The sequence below is a fragment of the Nyctibius grandis genome, chromosome 8, assembly GCF_013368605.1.
Source record: "Nyctibius grandis isolate bNycGra1 chromosome 8, bNycGra1.pri, whole genome shotgun sequence".
NCBI classification, from domain to species: domain Eukaryota; kingdom Metazoa; phylum Chordata; class Aves; order Nyctibiiformes; family Nyctibiidae; genus Nyctibius; species Nyctibius grandis.
Window position 1 is genome coordinate 43001523 of NC_090665.1, and position 20208 is coordinate 43021730.

Below are 20208 nucleotides of genomic sequence, written 5' to 3' on the forward strand. Positions count from 1 at the left end.
ATACTATAAACTATTTTGAATTTTAATTATACAGCATTAATCTGTTTAAAAACAATTGAAATGTAAAAGTGCCTTCTATATGATCTAGGGGATATATTAAAAAAATTGGTAGAAGTTGATTTATGCTACTATTTTAATGAAGTTTCTGAAATACTGAGTTCCATAGCAGACAGTCCTGTTAATGGTCATGGTAACAGTCGTGTTGATGAGAAAGCTTTTCTTTTGAGATAAACTTTCCTTTGCAGAGTTTGCTATTAGACTAAATAAGAATGTCAACAAACATCAGGGTGACAGAATACAAACTTACCAAAACTCTTCTTTTTGTTTCATTTAAGAATGTGACTAATGTAAACAGAAAAAGGGAAAATTGTGATGTTAATAATCTAAATTGGTTTGGCAAGGTTTTTAGTGGGTCTGAAGTTCGTGATGATGTCGGAACTTCTTGAAGTACGAATTGTATTATTTGAGAATGCAGTATGGGTCATGCCCTTATGCTTTTCACTTAAATTTTTGTTATTTTTTAAAATTCAGTGAGATTTGGATTTTTTGTTTTGTCAAGTTCTGCTCTTACAGGCCTTCACTTACTGTATTTAGGATATGTTAGTTACGAGCTGTTGATTTATATCTTGTGACCAAAGTGAAGGAAGACAGTATTTCACAAAGAAATTAATTTATGGTAATTTCAGAATTTAAGGCTGAATTTAATCAGAACACATTCTGATTTATTCAGAAATAGGCATAGGCTCTTCAATTTTTTTTTCTGTGGTCTAGATCAACTTTTTTTTGTAGCTTTCAAATACAATACTGCTATTTGTCTTCATTCTAGATGCCAGATACATTGCACAAAATTTTGAGGCCAGTGAAAATGGAAGTATTTAGAACCTTGCAGGATCAGAAGTGGTTCAGTAGAAGGATCAGTGCATATTTTGTGAAATTCAAATGTCATAGCGTTAGCTTAAAAATTCTGAAGAAAAGGCTTGCTAGTTAACAGGTCTGTACAAAATGAGAAGTAGTTTACAAGTAGTAGGGTACATTGAAATAGTTTTGTACCACATGAATCTAGAGTTAGAACAGTCTTTATTTAACATACAATGATACTATTTGAAGCCTTTGCTGTAGTGATAGCAAGAAAAGCCTTGTCAGCACTTAATAGTTTGCTGTTATTTAGTACTGGGTGTATTTAGAATTGTTTTAGTATGGTGAAACCAGTAGAAATATGTAATTCTTTGAGGATTTGGTGGAGTCAATCACAGATAGATTGATCAAAGCTGGTAATAGGTTGCTGAGTTAGCTGTCTTGTTTCTATTGAATATCAAATCCCATTTCTGCTATGGGTGTTTATTGGGGGATAGACAAATGATTGCTTATCTTGCACTTATGTTAAGCATATTTTTGAAGCTGGCTGGCTGGTTTGCAGATAATGGACAAAATTGAACTTGTAGTGGCAGTTGCAGTCATTTTTGATCAGGTTCAGTGCTTTACTGAACTTTACTACCATAACTTTACTAACCATAAACTTTTCTACCATATAAGCATAAAGGTAGGTGGAATTTGGGTCCCCCAAAGATGCTAAGACTTGCTTTCTGTTACACTAAATCAGACTTTAAGTCCTCCTTTCAGTACCAGTAAATATTAACCAGTGTAAACAGATGGGTTTATCCATTAGGGAGTGGGGGTTTTTTGTTTGTTTGTTGCTAAACCATATTTAAAGCTCTTGTAGAGCTATTGAAGATAAGGTGGTTTAAATGAGTATTTTATGCATAGCTAATTGGAAGAAGTTGATCCACATACAGTGAAAAATACCCTCTATAAATCTTCCTGCTATTTTAATACCTTTATTCTGCCTCATCTCTTCATCATCTTCCTCCCTCTCTATCTTAGGCAACTATGCTTCACTACATGGCACTTCTGTTCCCTCTCCACCCCCTGCCCTCTTTTCCGTAAACTGTTGGTATCCTGATTTCTTACTACTGTAGGGAATTAAGAATACAGGGTTTTTTGGTTTGTTTTTACAGTTCTGGAAGTTGCACATGTATGAAGCATTATATATGTAAAAATGTACTGTCTGACTGATAGCTTTCTGTTCTCCAGTATAGAACCTTATAAGATTCTGCAAGTTTTTTTCCCAAAGCTGTAAGGCAAGTATGGCTGCTGACTTACCCTGCTGAAAATAAATCATATTAACACCACCCCTGGCCCCCATTTTTACTTCTACAGTGCCTTTCTCATTAGGAGGCAGACTTCACAATTACCATCTGGTTGTTTGCATACCTTGAAAATTGTTATCTATACTCAGAACGTTGCTCTGTTTCAAACACACAGCAATTTATTATTCAGATGATTTTGGTACATTGAGGCAAACCTGTTTTTTTAGTGGTTTTTCGTTTTTTTGTTTGTTGTTTTTTTTTTTTTAATTGTGTGTTAAGTTGAACTGTTTCATGGACTCTTAAAACAACCTGCCTTAGGACTTGGACAGTTAAATTTTCATTAAATTTACTGGTAAATCAAGTGTACTTGTACTTGAGGTGACCCACCCAAGGCGTTTTCAAAATAATTAAGTAAATACCAGCTACATAAGAATATGTTATAATACATACATCGCTTATCAAAAAGCAATCAATAAACTAGGTGGGATGGGTAGGGGGAGCATTTGGCTTTGATGTTGTCCCCTTTGCGTGTGTGACAGTTGAAGGTGTCCAGCTTTGCTGATGTGTGTGTTGTAAAATATATGTAATGGTCTGTTAGTGAGTTGGTAAACTACAGTCTTAGCAGTATATATTATGTGTTTTATGAAGTGGCTTTTATAATTTACACATTTAGTTATGCATCTTTGCCTTCCCTTTTTCACTCCATCATTTCTGGTCAGTCTTGCCTGCCTAGTTCTGTGGCATTTCTGCCTTCCTTACCTCATCAACATGCCACGTTGCTGATGGTGCATTACTGAGATAGGGTAGCAAGCTTCAGTACAAATGCAGCATCTTTGGGTTTTATTTCTTAGGTCTTAGAGCTGATAGTGTAACACGGAAATTTTGTATGTTGAAATATATGTCCCATATATTTGGACTCCAGCGTTACTCTTTGTTCTTTGTTTGTAAGTTTGCAACCCAGTGGAACTCATTGCCCTTAGTGTAGTTTTTGTCATGGAAAGCCTTGCTTAAGAAATGTCAGCTAGCAGACATGAAATTTGAGCAGCCTGTTGCCAACTGTATGAACTGAGGATGTATAAAGTATCAAAACATGAGTATACACCAACTTTCTAATACTATTTACAGCTTTTTTTTTTTTTTTTTCCCTTGTTCCTCTTAACTTAAACAACTGGAAATCTGGGGAAATACTCTGCAGACGAGTCTTAAGGCTTACACTGAACAAAGTTATGGACTGGTATACTGGTACTATAAACTTTGCAGCAGAAGTGATTTGGCTTAATGTTCAGTAAAATTTATACCATTGCTGGTACAGTGTTAAAACTGTGCTAACTGTACATTGGCATTAACTTGGCTGGTGCTAGTTCCCCTGATGACAGTTTTGTTCCATGCATTGCCTGCCCTTTCACATATGCTTCTAGGCAAAAAAACCCAAATCCGAGATTATAAATAATCTAAAAACATTTTAAAATCTAGTGGATACCAAAAAGCAACATTTAAAAACATTTCACTTATAAAAGGTACTTCTGCCTTTCAGAAGCAAAAAGTGCTTTTGGAAACTTGTCCTGTGTGCTAATCACAGTTCTTCAGAAACCAAGAACTTCACGTCTTTCGGTTTTCAGGGACTCACTGGTGCTGCAGACCGTGGTTTGGGGGGCTCTCTGCTATTTGGGAAGAACCTACGTTGTAAAGCATAATGGTACTCTGCAGCACAGAAAGGATATTTTTTAAATTGTTCAAATTTGTGTGGACAGATCCTTGGAAAACTCTTAATCTTCAGAGGTGCAGTGACTAGGTATAGAATTGTTTCTTCTAAGTTTAGTTACTGTATCACATGATGAGGAACATTTTATTGCTGAAAATGTAAACATTCCTGAGAGAAACTTGCTGTTCTCGCTTAACACAGAACTGATAAGTCATACAAGACTGTTATGTTGATATTTTTAACATTTTTTCCTTAAGGACCAAAATAATGAGGAGAAGCACGCAGATGGACTTATAGTAAGTTTAAATCTAATCCCTATCTCCCTTTATTTCTGCAGAACATGTGAACAGAGACCTGAATTTCCACTCATTTGCAACATACTTCTTCCTTTCTCTAATTTACTGCTTCAAGTGTCTTGTTAAAATTACTGTTGAGTCATTAGCTTCTGAGGTTGGCTAACACCCTTGCCTTTAGAACATGCAGTGATCAGTTTTATACTGTCTTAAATGGCAGCGTTGTGACTGAACACTTAGATAAAAATCTGCCATGTGAACAGATGAAAGGGAAATTATTGGGATAGAAATAGTTTTGTGTTCCATCTGAAGTATCTTTATGTATGAAATAGATCAGCTATCTGTGTGCTTCAAGTAGTTTGTCTTTTCTACAGTGCTGCTTATTTGACGCAAAGTTGTATTATGTCTGTTTAAGCAGTGTTGTTTTTTTTTTAATAGAACTTCTGCATTTTTAATGTAACTTCTGTCATCTTTGGTTTCGGTCACATGTGACTTCTCTTTCTTCGTTCTCTTTTTGTCACTTGAGTACATTTCAGATACTTTTAATAGAAGATTGATTTCAGTAAAACATAACTCTCAAAATCACAGTTTTTCATTACAGCTGACAATAATTCCCAAGCTTTATTTGTCTTTTCATTATATACAGCTTTAGCAGTATGATTTTCTCGTGTGAACTTTGGAGTGAAGATGCACATACAGATTTTGGTTTCATGCTTATGGGAAATAAGATAAATGATTACCCTGTGGAGAGTCACGTAATTCAGGTTTTAATGTAATGGAACAGGATCTGTTGCGTGCCCTGGAAAAGAGAGGTTGTGCAGCTGGAGGCTACCACAGGCAGAGGTGGTATGTGCATTAGATCTGCAACTTGGAAATTTCATTTAGATATTACAACTTACTACAGTCTGAATTTGATTAGCCACTATTCCAATTATCTGTGGGCTGGCTTATACTGGCGAGAAAAAAAAAGTATTTCTGAGAGAATATATTAACTGATGTGTCAGTGATTGTGGAGACTGAAATTTTGATGCTATTGATGGGCTAAAGGTCAGGATTTCACTTTAAACTTAGGCAAGAATATGATCAATGTTTGATACCGTGGTGGGATGAGGGTCTTGTTGTTTCTATGTGGTTGTTTTTAAGTTGTTATTAAACTCAAGAAGAGGAAACTTTCAGGTCTGCCTTCATCTATTTCCAAAACACGAAGGCATACCTCAAAATACCTAACAAGAAACTCCAGTTCATGTTGCGGTGTGGAGAATTGTTTAAGGATAAGGTTACAATTCTGCATACAAAGTCAAAGTTGCTTTGTTTTTTTTTTTTCCTTTATCACACCAGTGTTCTGTATCATATACATTATTAGTTTCCCTAGAAACTAGGGGAGACAGAGGTAGCAATAGCATCCTGTGTATCATAGGACCATCTTGATTTTTAAGTTTCTTAACTCTGAAAATTGGATCATGATTTTAAATGGTGAAATATGTGGTACAGGGACCTAATTGCACAAGCAGTTGCAGTAACCTGTAAAGGATGTTGATTTTATGCTGGAATACAGTGGAGTAACAGTATATGTACTGGATTATTTATTTGGATACTCGTTAGTAACACCAACGAAAATGTAGAAAGCAATTTTTATGGCTTTTTTTTTTTAAACTGGAGACTTTTAAAAATAACCAGGGAATAATAGTTTTGTTTTCAATTAAATAAATCCCATGCTATAAAAAAGTAATAAAAATCTTCACTGATTTCAAATATAGGATAAAGTTCAGAGGAACATTTAACCAGGAAAGGAGGCAAGAAAGAAGTCTTCCTTTTGTAGGAAAAGGGGAGGAGGAAGCTTAAAATGACCCTGTTTTCCTCAGTCTGCATGCAAATAGAAATTAATAGAGTGAAGGGAGGGAAGAACAGTTGGAGACTCTCTTCTTTTTCTAATGTTTTAAATATTGATCTAAAAAGAGGATAGGAATAAATGTACTGACTAAATTTAAAGGCAAAGCTCATCTAGCTTTTTTAAAAACAGAACTTCTTTTAAAGCAGAACTCGGCATTGTATGACCTATGATATTCTTCAACCTAAGCACAGTAGCAAGATTTCCTAGCAGACAAAGATTTTCACAGTTCAGACATAGATCAAAGGTTTTAAATTGCAAGATGTTTGGAAAAGGGTTTTACGTGCCTTTTATCCAATTAACAACACAGAACAACGTAGAAGTTCTGGATATTGTATGTAAACATATATAACAAACAGTGCTTAGATGATAACAAAATTACAGGCCAGTGAAGCAAGGCAAAATCATGCTAGTTTGGATTACAAGACATTGCAGTTTAGGTTTCCAAGAGGCTCATTGTATAAAAGCCAAGAACATGTACTGAAGTCAGTGACTTTTGTGAGTGTCGAGTTGAATTTGGCGCTTCATTTTCAAAGCGCCCACGTTCATAAGTAGATTGAAATGTCGTCCACTGGAGACGCACTGAAAACTGTCAGCTTGCATTGGGAAGAGTTTTGGCAACAAAGCCACTTCATGGCTGTAAGCATGCTGATGGTTCTTGTTTTAATGTATGGGTTGATTTACTATGGTCTGGACAAATTAATTTTTGAAAAAAATGGTTTTAAAAATACAGATTACCTATCCTAATTTTGCCAGATAATTTGCATCTAATTTTCCACTCTCTGCATGCAATATTTATTAACAGACTTTGGAAGGAATACCAGAAGCTAGAACTTGAAATAAGAATTCTTTACAGGACAATTCAAATAGGGTTGTCAAATAGTGGAACAGGCTGCCTAGGGAAGTGGTTGAGTCACCATCCCTGGAGGTATTTAAAAGATGTGCAAATGTGGCACTTAGGGACATGGTTTAGCGGTGGACTTGGCAGTGTCAGGTTTATGGTTGGACTTGATGATCTTAAGGGTCTTTTCCAACCTGAATGATTCTATGATTCTATTCTATGATTCTATAAATCTGTAGCAAATTCAGTTTAGTATAAAGAATTAAAGTATTACCACTTTGAAAGTATTTCTCATGTCCTCAACTGTCAATTTGTGTTTTACTTTCTCTCTCAGGAATTTGCTATCTTGCAGTTGGGCATTTCTTGTGCTCACAATGTTCTTGCTATCTAGACTTTATTTATTATTTTTTCTTTAACTGAGAAAAAAAAAATGTGCTTTTTTCTCTCTTTTGCCTCAGAGCACTATAAACCCGGTTGACGCAGTATATCAGCCCAGTCCTCTGGAGCAGTCAGTGATCAGCACAATGCCTTCCCAAGCGGTTATACCTCCAGGTATGGCGTACAGAAAAAACCTCAGCAGAAATATTCACGAGCAGAGCAGGGTGCAGCTGCAGTCTAGATGGAGGGGCTGCGTAGCGCTGGATAGCTTCTGTGTCCCAAATGCAGGCACACACCGCACGTGGTGGTGACACTCACCATGGTGCAAAGGAAGGGAAAGGAGCAGGAGGCATGGAGCTTCCTCAGCCTCCAGGTAAATCTGCCTCTAGTTCTATGGATAAGCTGATATCTTTTACTTGCTCTAAGTTACTAGCTTACATTTCCAATATATTTCCTTAAAATAAAGGAAACTGTAGCTTTCAGAAAAGATAAATGCTCTCTAGCTAAATAACTGCAATTTTTTAAACACCGTCTTTGCTTAATAGTAATAAAGAGACATATTTTTCTGTCTGAATGGCTTTTATAGAAAAGGATTTCATTTTTGAAGGTGGAATCTCCTTCCCAACAAAAGTATAATTCTCATATTTAAATGTGACTTTTGGGTTTAACATATCAAAATATCCCCTAGAACCTGCTCAGTTGTGCAAGTCAGAGCAGCGACCCTCATCTTTGCCAGTGGGACCCGTAGTAGCATCGCTTGGAAATCAGACTCCAACACCAAATAGTACAGGTACGGTTCTGTGTGACTGTCTTATTGAAGTACGAGAAACAAAACCTAAATATATACTGTCTGTAAACCAATGTAATTAGCTATTAAGATAACATTGTATTGGCCTACATCTTGCTTTTAATCAACACATATTTCAGTGTCATGTTAAAATCAACTATTTTGCTCCTTCTCCCCGCTATGTATGCATAATACACAGGAGTATTACCAGCTTGCTGTCTTGTCTCCATCACTGCAATCTTGCAGTAATCGGCGCAAGAACTTTGCAGTTAATACATCACGTGTGGCCTTTGGGTTTTGTAATTCATTGCTTCCCTTCTCTCTCCCTTAAATAATAGCATTCACTGGGCTTTTTAAAACTACAATAGATGCTTTGAAGCAAAAGTTGCTATAATATCTATGAAGTTGCTATAATTACCTGTTTACAATTCCTATAATATTTTTAAGGTTTTTTTAAACCATAGCTACATACTTAATGTATTTTTTTATTGATCAGTCTACGTTGACTGTTCCTTCCTGATCAATTGTATTGATTATATTGTCCAATCATGTTAAAACTCAGCTCCCTCACAGGTTTTTTTCTAAGCTTGTGTGTAAATGATTTTGTTGTTACTTTATTACTACCCTTCCTTCCCAGAACACTAATATGTATTTTAAACAGTGTTTGCCCCAATCTGAAAAATGAAGGATACCCTTGCTGGCTTTTAGTCCTTTTTTTAGTCTTACTCTATGCATCTCATCTTCTGTTTAGTTTCTGGTGATTGTTGCGTATGTAAATACCTCAGCTTGCTTAATAGCCTCTGTTGTGACTTAGGCTTCCACAGAAGGTCTGTGTCAGTGTCAACCTGCTTTGTCTTTATTGCTGTGACCCTTTGGAAAGACTGCAAGTTATGGTGAGACAGGATTCGTGTAATCCAATGTAGAAACCGTATTCATTAGATTTTGCCACAAATGTGTTGGTAGCTAAATTGGAAGTAGATGGTTTGGGTAAGTAGAATGCAAGTTGAATGAAAATTGGCTGGACTGCCAGGCCCAAGGCTCATGATCAGCTGTGTGAGGTCCAAATGGCAACCAAGTGGCTATTGGTGTTTCTCAGGGATTGATACTGGGTCCAATACTGCTTAACATCTTAGATAACCTAGACATGGACCTTGCCAGATTGGGGAGAACCATGGGCAGGACAGGGCTGCCATTCAGAGAGGCTGTGACTGGCTGGGGAAGTGGGCTGACAGAATCCTCACGAAGTTTGATGAAGGCAGATGCAAAGTCCTCCACCCAGCTACGATGGACACAGCCCTCAACCTGCCCTGTTGCGTGGGGTTAGCTGCAGCTTGGCAGAAGAGGAGCCAGAGGACCTGGTGAGCAACAAGTGGAAGATGAGTCAGCAGCATGCCCTTGTGGTGATGAAGGCTTTGCTGCGTACCGGGTTGTATTAGTGAGAGTGTGAAGAGCAGATTAAGAGAAGTGACTGTTCCTCTCTGCTTGGGATCTGTGAGACCACATCTTGAGTACTAGGTATAGTTTGGGGTATGAAGCAATCAACACAAGTTGTAAGAAGGGAAATTCCAAGTAGATATTAGAAAATTTTAGAAATTCTGTTTAGAATTATTTCTACTCTAATTTCTAATTAGAAATTAGAAATTCTGTTTTTATAATGAGGGTGATTGAACTTTGAAATAGGTTCCCCTGGGAAGATTATGGACTCTTCATCTTGGGAGGTATTTAAAACCTGAATAAATGTGATATTGAACATACTGGTGTAATTGAAGTTATCTGGTCCTCAGTGGGGAGTTGGACCAGCTGACTTCCAACATAAATCATGCTATGAGTCCATACAAGTTTTCAATATCGTTGTTTTGCCTTTAATCAACAACCTTGGGGAAAACATGTCCTTATACTTTACTGTTGTTCTGTGTTCTTGATTTTCCTTGTAACCTTTCTTTTGTTTTATGTTAAATGAAACTGAATATGAACCTGACTAAGTATAACTTCTAATTTTGTAAGATATCATACCTTCTGAGTTCGTGTTGGTCGTCTTTGATTTGAACAATCTTACTCATAAGTTAGAACTGGTGGATTTTAAACTCGTTTGTTTTTATTAAATCTGTAATTTTTAATACTCCATAGGAAGTGGGCAGTCAGCACCTAGCAGCAGTCTCACCTCTCCAAGCCATGTCAACCTGTCTCCAAACACAGTCCCAGATTTTTCTTACTCAAGCAGTGAGGATGAATTCTATGATGCAGATGAATTCTATCAGAGCAGTTCTTCCCCAAAGCGATGTATGGAGTAAGTAGCGGAAAGTACACAGTGTGTGCTGAATACAATTTTTATCTGCAAGGGCATGGCTTGTCTGCTTGTAGAAGTTAGTTAAGCTAAATAAGTGAATAAGCCACATTGGCTTTAAAAAAAAAAACAAAGCAAGGCCGGAGGAGGCAAAAAAGCCACTCTGTGTAACAGAATAAGTTACCTCCTGCCCAGCACAGTCGTCTGTAAGGGATGCAGTTTCCTCCTCTGCTTCTTCCCATGCCATCAGGTATACATATTGACAAAACTCTTAACATAAACCAAACTTGGGAAGCCACCAGCTCAGAGATTTAATGAGACCATGGTGTATTTCATATGCATTTGTTGCAGCTTTTGGTAAATAACCAATTCCCTCTCACATTTACTAAAAAAATGTTTTTGAAGTTGACTCTATTTACTCTTCTTTTTTATGAATCGGAAAATTAATTTTAAGAGATGCTACACATTTCAAAGAGGAATTAGTCAGCTGGTTTATCCCTTCAGGTGTTGCTATCTTAGACTGCAGGCTTTCCCATTTGTTCAGTTACAGTCCATTGCAAGTGTTCTGTGAATGAGCATGCAGCACATATATTAATGTCTATCAGTAAACCCCGCAGGGAATTGATGTCTATGTCTATCAAATAACAGTAATTTGTTCTGCATTAGTTCATTGTGAATTGTGAGAATTTATTACTCTTCTTTAGTTCTTCAGGGTCTGCTGCAGTCCTGACTCGGAGCAGCACAGGAAGCAGTCTGAAACGTCCAGATACCACAGAGTCCCTCAATTCTTCCATGTCTAATGGGACAAATGATGCTGGTAAGTGGACTGTGTGAACTTTCAGTAAGGAGCTCTTGACTGATAATCTATGTGTAAACTGTGTCAATATACGTATGATCATATATCAATATGACAAGGTACTTAATGGAAAATGGTTTATCTGCTGTTTCTTTACTAATGGAAGACTTGAATTGTAGGATTTAAAAACCTTAGTTTTATAAATAAGACCTTCTTGACAGCTAATATATATGCTAATTAAATGCAGTCTGTCTTTGAAGGTTTAGAGAAACACAAAAGCAATTTGGTCTTTCTAGATCTCTTCGATCCTCCTGATGATCGAGATGATGATGGGGAAGGAGAATCAGTGGAAGAACATAAGAGTGTTATTATGCATCTATTGTCACAAGTTAGATTAGGAATGGATCTAACAAAGGTAAACTTGCTGACTGTTCATGGGTAAGGGAGGGGGAGTAAAGCCTGAATTCTGTGTAAATCAGTTCAATGTTAAAGTAGTAATTTAACTGTATGTTCTAAGAGCTAGTTAAGCTCTAATCTCTCTAGCATGGTATTTTTTTTAATTGGAGTTGTTACTGGGAGGGGAAAAATGAATGCAGAATAAATACATCTAACTGCTAAAATCTGCTTGGGAAAATAGTTTGCTGTGGAAAGTAGCTGTTTGCTCTCTTTGAACCTGATCCTTGGAGCGCCTATAAAGCTGGGATAAGAGGAATGCTGTAGGCAGTACTAATGTTTCTCCATACAGCAGTAATGTTTCTCCTGACCTTTAGCTTCCTAGAACAAAGCTCTACAAGATCCCACTGTATGGTGACATTCATTAAGACATGGATAAAATGAAAGGGAGAATTAAGCATATTGTGAAATACTTTGCTTAACTGGGATCTTGTTGAAGAAGTTGCTTCTTTTAAAATGCTATATGTAGGACTGGCAAGTAAAGAGTTGGCTTTTCCTGAATGTGATTCATGTTGGTGTCTGTCTTAAGGTTGAATGAACAACATTCTGATGGCATTGATCTTTCTAGGCAGCTTGGATATATCTAAACAAGTAATTCCAGATTGAAAAAGAGTAGGCGAGGTCAATCCTATCATTAGTTTCCTTAAGTTGATGACTTCAACTGTCCAGTCTGGAACTCACAATAGATAATAAAAAGATAAACTTAAAACTTTTCGGGGGGAATAGCCTGCAGCTCTCAAGTAAACTACGGAAGGTTTCTGGCAGTTCTGAATAGGAATTGGTCCAAAATGTGTCTGTTTTGGGAACTCCTGGAATAGTTGAAAATTACTGATCTCAAGCTGCCAAGAAGCATCATGAGCACACCTCTTGTCTGCATCACTTTAAAGTCAACAACAGCAATCAACACCGCTTTCAACAGCGGTCTGTACCACACTGAAGCAGACAGCAGATCCACAAGAATGGAACCTGAGAATGCTGTTGGGGAAGGAAAGTAGTAGGGAAGAGATTAACCTTCGTCTTGATAAAGAGGCACATAAGAGGATGTAACTACATGGAATGAGATTTTGGCTATAACTGAAAATTGACAGGGTGCATATAGATGAAATTAAATAATCAGTGTTACTGTAATTAGGAACAGCTATTGATAAGCTCAGCCATGTAGTTGGATATGCTCTAAGTGGGACTAGAATATATATAAGACAAGAGGCAGTTCACCTTAAATCTTTGGTTTTGTAGACGATGTCAACTGACTTGCATATGTCAGAACTCATTGGTAAGTTTGAGAACACAATCAGCTTCCAGGCACACGAAGCCTTGGGTGCTGTGTGTGCTCTTTACAGTTAGTATGTCGAATGCTTTTGTGCAGGATGTTAAAGTGTCTTGAGCTGTAGGAGTTGTTTTTCTTCACTCAGGTGGTTCTTCCAACTTTTATCCTGGAAAGAAGATCACTGTTGGAAATGTACGCTGACTTCTTTGCACATCCGGACTTATTTGTCAGGTATTTGACTTTTAAAGTAGAGCATTAACTGATTCTGATATTGTTTATGGCCCTTGTGGGCTGCCATAAGTAAGTTAGTAGTTTTGAAGAATATTGCTTGGGTTTTGATCTAAATTAAAAAAACAGTCAAAGTAGTCAAACTTCTAGTTATAAAACAACCAAACATCCAAAGAGCTTTCCTGGGTTTGAGGTACTTGCTTGTATTTCATTTTCCTGTCCTTTTCTCTCTTTTGGCCCGTGTAGCATTAGTGACCAGAAGGATCCAAAGGAACGAATGGTTCAAGTGGTTAAATGGTACCTCTCAGCTTTTCATGCAGGAAGAAAAGGGTCAGTTGCTAAAAAGCCTTACAATCCCATTTTGGGTGAGATCTTCCGATGTCATTGGGTATTACCAGGCGCTGAAGGTGAAGATGACATGGTTAGTTTCTTGTGGTATGTTTTTTGGTGCCTAGAATGCATGCGAGTAATCCCCAAAGCTTTATTAGTTTACTGACTGAAATGGCTTATGCTATGTTTAAGTAGCAAAATCAGTTTGCACAAATCTTTCTCTTGTTTCTGAGGTGAATGTTTGGACGACTGTTTGCTGGCACAAAGACAATATTGTATTTGTGCTTCCATTGCTCCTAATCACGAATTTTTATGATTTGCCACAATGAATGTTGTTTTATGGTTTTGTGATACATGTACTCTGATCATTATTACTATGCATATCAGACTTTCTCAGAAGCAAAAATGAAAACTATTTCTGCCACCCATTTCTTATTAGTTAATAAGAAATTAGGTGGATTTAATTGCTTTGTAATTGGGTTTCTACATGACTCTCAGTTTAACTGTTGTATTTGGGGGCATCTCCCCAGATATGTTTATAGTTAAAAACAAGAGAGTGGAAGCTGCACGTTCTTTAGAAAGCATCATAGTTTCAGGAGTAAGGAGTTATTCTCTATCAAATTAGCAAACCGACAAATACGTTAAATCACTGCAGTACATTTTTATAAGCCTTTAAACATGGAAGCAACTTCTCTTGGAAGCATTCAGTGTTTTGTTAAATGCTGTCAGTGACAAAAATCCTCTCTACTATCATGCAGGAGCCAGTTTCAGAAGGACCAGTTCCTTGGGTCAGTAAAAGCAGTGTAACGTTTGTGGCAGAGCAGGTCTCTCATCATCCTCCAAGTAAGTTGGCAATAACTTTGCTAATAGAGATGGTACCTGGGTAGGAGTGACAGTAAAGTCAGCTCTAGGTTTAAATATTGGATTTACACTTTCTCTCCAAATTTAAAAGCTGAAAGTTTTATCATCTATAAGCTGTTTCTGTGAGAAACAAATTGCAAACTCTGTTGCCACATAAGTCTGAGGCACTTTGAGGTATTTCCCGATGAATGAATTTGGACACAATAGTATTAATATCTTGTGCTGCTGTTTTTTAATACCTTTTTCTTCAGTTTCAGCATTTTACGCGGAGTGTTTTAGCAAGAGGATACAGTTCAATGCTCACATATGGACTAAGTCAAAATTCTTAGGAATGTCTATTGGGGTTCATAACATAGGCCAAGGTATGTGCACGTAAAGTTAACAATAGAAGATAAATTTACATTCTGCAACTAGAATTATTGCAGAAATTATTTAGTCATCCTGTTAAACATAAGGTATGTGATTTTATGTAATTTGATCTTATGTATCTAGGAATCAGTGATTCCTTCTGCACACTTTATGTGCTGAAATCATTTAGGGCCCAGTTTTTTACGTAAACAAACACAACTCTCCCTGCCTTCTCTAGAAGCTGGGTGTTCTCAGCTTTTAAATAAAGCTCTCCACCTTTCCTTTTTATGGTACCTGGTTTTAGTGAATTATTTCAGGAGATCATTATGAAAAGTTTTGTAGAGGTTTTGCTAGAGGTCTTTAAAATCTATTTTTATTTCTCTTTGGCAGGGTGTGTCACATGCCTAGATTATGATGAACACTATATTTTGACCTTTCCTAATGGTTATGGAAGGCAAGTAAATGCTCTTTGGTATTTTCATTCTTAATGCCTTGTAATATTTCATGCTTAATATTTATCAGTGAAAAGGTTATAAATACGTACATACATTTATAATTGCAGGTCTATTCTCACTGTGCCATGGATAGAACTTGGTGGAGAATGCAGTATTAATTGCTCAAAGACAGGTTATAATGCTTCCATCGTCTTCCACACAAAACCCTTTTATGGAGGAAAGAAGCACAGAATTACAGCTGAAATTTTGTAAGCACGTTTCTTCAGTTAATCTCACTTTTTCTCTACTTAAATGCTGACGGTGCTTTTTCAAGACAGTCAGGAGTGTAAAATACTGGCACAGCTACACCCAATAACTGAGCTCATGATTACCTGTCACGGGATGCCATTTTATAGCCAAGATTTGTGAGAGGAAACCTGCATAGCCCTGCACCCGCCTTGTCCTGCTCTAAAACATTCTCGGCTGTTGACCAAAAGGAATTTAAATTTTCACTCCTGAATTACCCAAAATTTCTTCATCGTTATTTCTCCTAAAAATAAAAATACTGAAGCAAGCCTTGTAATACTGCTGTTCATAGTGTCATTAAAGCGCTGCTGCGCACTTTTACATATTTATTTATACCTGTGGTTTGGTGGATTTTGGTTAGACCCTGTGCACGTGCCCAGAGCAGAGAATTCAGTGGAGATTCTCATCTTATTTGGAGATGTGCTGTAATGTCAGTAAGTGATGCTGACAAAATGAGGTCCATAACTTGGGTTTAAATCACTTCTTGACACACACTGATCGATGTAATTCGTGAACTAGTGTTTGTCTTTCCCAGTAATCTGGGAAAGAACTTTGGGTTTGTGAAACCTGTTAAAGCTTAAACTCATCACTCTAAATCTGTTTCGAAAGCCTGTAACTAGTTTCTTAAACTCTAAATGCAGATACAGCCCTAAGGCAAGACCTGTCTTATCGTGGAACAGCACTTCCTTGAAAGGTTTATCCAGCTGAACTAATGCAGGCAAAACTTCTCACTTGTAAACAGAACCCTCATCTTTTCTGTGTTGGTGATGGACAGTTTAAGGGGTGATACAAATCACACTGTACGGCAACTAGGATAAAGTTTTGATCTTTTAGGGTCTTTCAGTTACTGTAATACAACTGAGAAACGACTGTTTCTTTCTGTTTAGTTCTCCTAATGACAAGAAACCCTTCTGCTCAATTGAAGGAGAATGGAATGGTGTCATGTACGCAAAATACACAACAGGGGTAAAGCAGCTTTTTTTTTTTCTTTGGGGCTTGGGGTTGGTTGTTTTTTTTTTTGTTTAAAAGAAACATTAATAGCTAGGAACTCCTGTGAAGCTGCCCAAAAGATCACAAAAATGCTGAATTTGGGATAAAAGTCCTGAATTTACTTTGTGAATTTACGGTAACCCGATTTTTATAGCAAGAACAAAATCTAAAGAATGATGGTTTTCCATGTATTTCCTGACAACCAGTGTACTAGAGCATGAGGGTGTATAAATTTTAAGTCTAGATAAAGAACTGATTTTTTTTTTAATAACATCTCACTCTCTAGGAGAATGCTGTCTTTATAGATACCAAGAAAATGCCTACAATTAAGAAGAAGGTAAGGAAATTGGAGGACCAAGACGACTTTGAGTCTCGCTGGTAAGAACTTCAGTTAAATGGGCAAATAAAGACTTCTTTATTTAATTAGACCCAAGTTGGCAGTACAGAGTCTGACTAATGGTATATTTAATCCATTCACTGCATGGATGAACTGTGCTCCTCATTCATTGGCCTTTGCTGCAGGACAGAGCTAAGGTAGAAGCAGTTCTAAGGGGAAGAGGAGACCTGTAGTTCTGGGTCACATCCTCCTTGGGACCACATGTTCCAGGAGGTCCAGAGAGCTTCACTACAGCCTCCTCACTCCTGGCAATAGACAGTGCAGTTGTGGTTTAATATATAGTGGGGTTTTTCTGCCCTTTTAGTAAGTGAGACCTACCTTAATTCAAACAAATGTCGATGACTGATAGCCAGTTATACGTTTCTACAACCTTGTAGCACTTTGCTTCTATAAAGCAGTCTCCATTCAAATTTCTTTAAGCTTATGGAAAGATGTGACCTACAACTTAAAAATTAGAGACATCGATGCAGCCACAGCTGCAAAGCACGCGCTTGAAGAAAGACAAAGAGCTGAAGCCAGAGCCAGAAAGGAGAATGAGACCTCATGGGAAACAAGGGTGAGCTTTATTCCAGCAGTGTAAATGCCCTCTAACCTGTAGCATTTGTTCCTTTCCAACTGAGTCATAAAAAACTTACATCTGATTATTCCCTTTTTTCTAGTTATTCCATGAAGATGGAGAATGCTGGGTTTATGATGAGCCACTATTGAAGCGACTTGCTGCCAGTAAACATTAAGTGGGTTATAACACCAGAAAACACTCAAGCCTTGGCTTAGCAAAGTTTACATCTGATACCAAGATAGTCACCAGTTATCACGTACGTACCGGCCGGAGAACCTGACCCCTCCGACTACAGTGGTTCCTATCTCAGGGATACTGACTTACTGATGCAGATAAGCAATTAAACGAAACAAGAAACGTCTTGGCTGTGCCGTAACTTATACTGGGCTCCGCTATCCTGGTGGTGTGTTCAGGCTTCAGAGGCAGGCTGGTGGAGCCCTGTTACTGACGCTTCTAAAGCCTGGAGAGTCTGGGCCATGAAGCATATACACCTTGTATAACCACTGTGAAGGCCACGGCATTGGTATCAGTTGCGTAATATTCCTGGGTCCTACGTATTTAAAAACCAAGAAACAAAATGCAAGATGTCATTTAAATCTAGCTAATGGTTGCAATGTGTAAATATGAGGATTCCTTTGATGGGACAATTTGTTAGAAAAGGCTACGTAAATGTTATCTTCCACCTGTACGATAATCAAATCTTTTGGCATTTCAGTGTCTTGCCCAAAATAACTTTGTTATTTTGAGATTAAAATGTAACCATAGATGATAATTCTACTCAATGCATCTTAAAGCTTCATAAAATAGATTTTTCAAACTTCTCTTATGGACTTTTTATTTATTTCATAATAAACCTTTGCAGCAAGACTGTTTTTCCAGCTGAGTGATGATCAATTGTTTTATGTGAAATGTATTAATATTATTTTTTCCCACTGGAATCCTTGCAGCTAAACCTACTTCTTGAAGTAGTTATGACCTAGCAAAAGGAGCAGAATTTGCAGCACCCCCAGTACAATTTTTCTGGAATCTAAATCCAACCCCCCTTTCTCCTGGCTCACCAGTAGTTTAGGAATCCTTGCATTTCTGTGCTTTTCCTTGAGGTTAAATCATGATCAAGTAAGTAGCTGTGTGTAGCAATCAAACTATTTTTCTTTCCACAGTTAAATCTAGCTTTTATTTGATGTCATCTTGATTTTGTCTATGTAGCACATACAGAAAAACTAAAAAAAAAAAAAATGCAGTGTGAGACTGAAGCCTTAGGCTTTTCTTCCCCTCTCACCTGCTCTGTAACTCCTCGAGGAGCCCTGCAGAACACTTTCTTTGAGGAGCTGTAACTGCTGCGAAACAACTGCCCCAGCACTGCAGGAACGATGAACAAGAGAGTCTGAACAAGGAGGTGCAGCCCAGCCCTTCAGCCAGCTGGAGAGGAGACGTGGCATCGTTCTGGTGGTGGGGGGGAACCCTCCCTTCGCTCCAGCTAAGAGGCAGGGCTGTGCCTATCCTTAATGAACTTGGGAGATTAATGAGAAAGGGGAACTTACTTGAGGAAAGCTTCCTTGGTATCTGAATGGACATCTTCATCCCAGCTAACGCTACAGCCCTGTTTTAATAAAAATAGGTTGGTAATGTTTCTGTTGCAGAAAGCACCTGTATTACACATCACTGCAGGGCCAGGCGACACTTTTATTTTAATATTTTATGGTAAGGGAGAACACTCAGAGTTGACGTGTAAGCTTTGATGTCCTTGATGGAAGCAACGTTAGTCATCAAAGAAGATGGGGGCAAGAAAATAAGATGAGGTATTTCACCAGATGAAGAATTCTGTACTTCTGCGACAGCTGTAACCTCTGAGTCCCCTTCGTGTTTTCCATAGCCAACCACCTGCAAAAAAAGTTACCAAAAAAGAAATTTGGCATCTCATTCAATGTTCATCTGCCCTGACAATTAAATATAGATACTTAAATGCAATTCATAGAATCATGGAGTGGTTTGGCTTGGAAGGGACCTTAAAAGATGATCTAGTTCCAACCCCCCTGCCACAGGCAGGGACACCTTCCACTAGACCAGGTTGCTCCAAGCCCCATCCAACCTGACCCTGAACACTGCCAGGGAGGCAGCAGCCACAGCTTCTCTGGGCAACCTGGGCCAGTGTCTCACCACCCTCACAGTAAATTCAAGCGACAATAATAATTAGAAATGTAGAAAATATGAGCAGTAATGTGGATACCCACTAAATGAAGAGTTAGACTACAGAGCTCTTCTGCCATACCCTTACTGGGTGCTCTGAGGTTACCAAAGTTATCAGAGTTTGGCATTTTAGTCGTTGTCAGCATGGAGCTGACAGACACTCACGTGTACGCTGAGCACTTTCCTCATGTTGTTTCGGTGAGCTTGGAACCAGGTGACCAGGTCGGATTTTGTAACGGACTTAAGCGCTTCAATCTGAAACCCACAGGAACGAAGTTTAAGTAGCACAGTGGTGATTCGAGTAATTTTAAACATAAAAATGGTTTCTCTATAAACTATATCCCATTAGACAAAGAACCTTTTAGAAATAGCATGTAGTTTTAGAATCAGTGTGTCACTAACAGCATCAATCCCCCTATTTACGCTTTGCATTTAAAACTGCTGCAAGAAGGGATGTGTGCCTGTTCCCTTTGCCATCACTTAACAAGGACGGGGGCGCACCAACCTCGCGGGCGAGCCTGTCAAAAAGATACTGCTGTGTCACAACTTCATTCCAGTTCCTGTCTACTTCTTCTCCGAGGTGGGAGTCTTCACATTCTTTAAGTTTTATCAAAGCTGTAACCTACATTTGAAAAAAACAATACATTTCAAAGGGTTTAAAACTACCTTAATTTACTATCGTAGTCACTGAGTTGAAAGAAAACCCAAATTACATTGACAAGGTTAATTATT

At 37.9% G+C, this 20208-nt stretch overlaps 2 protein-coding genes across 6 annotated transcripts in view; one reads left to right on the plus strand and one right to left on the minus strand.

Annotated features, from left to right (window-relative positions):
• The window catches only part of OSBPL9 (oxysterol binding protein like 9), a 64920-nt gene extending 46810 nt beyond the window's left edge, over window positions 1–18110 (plus strand). For 3 of the 5 annotated variants that reach the window (XM_068406950.1, XM_068406947.1, XM_068406949.1), the window contains 16 exons: window positions 4107–4145; window positions 7330–7423; window positions 7938–8039; window positions 10164–10323; window positions 11025–11137; window positions 11413–11531; window positions 12982–13067; window positions 13311–13485; window positions 14153–14237; window positions 14507–14617; window positions 14994–15057; window positions 15166–15306; window positions 16231–16309; window positions 16620–16711; window positions 17151–17286; window positions 17390–18110. In XM_068406950.1, coding sequence (XP_068263051.1) covers window positions 4107–4145; window positions 7330–7423; window positions 7938–8039; window positions 10164–10323; window positions 11025–11137; window positions 11413–11531; window positions 12982–13067; window positions 13311–13485; window positions 14153–14237; window positions 14507–14617; window positions 14994–15057; window positions 15166–15306; window positions 16231–16309; window positions 16620–16711; window positions 17151–17286; window positions 17390–17464 — 1671 coding nt within the window. In that variant the 3' untranslated portion in view covers window positions 17465–18110. The remainder of the gene's footprint in view (window positions 1–4106; window positions 4146–7329; window positions 7424–7937; window positions 8040–10163; window positions 10324–11024; window positions 11138–11412; window positions 11532–12981; window positions 13068–13310; window positions 13486–14152; window positions 14238–14506; window positions 14618–14993; window positions 15058–15165; window positions 15307–16230; window positions 16310–16619; window positions 16712–17150; window positions 17287–17389) is intronic. The other 2 variants (XM_068406951.1, XM_068406948.1) reach the window with 1 other exon arrangement.
• Window positions 18111–18952: 842 nt separating this feature from the next.
• Window positions 18953–20208, minus strand: part of NRDC (nardilysin convertase) — a 32522-nt gene continuing 31266 nt past the window's right edge. Inside the window, exons 29-31 of the mRNA XM_068406945.1 lie at window positions 19982–20098; window positions 19642–19731; window positions 18953–19170 (exon numbers count right to left, since the gene is read on the minus strand). Of these exons, the coding sequence (XP_068263046.1) occupies window positions 18973–19170; window positions 19642–19731; window positions 19982–20098 (405 nt within the window). The 3' untranslated portion in view covers window positions 18953–18972. The remainder of the gene's footprint in view (window positions 19171–19641; window positions 19732–19981; window positions 20099–20208) is intronic.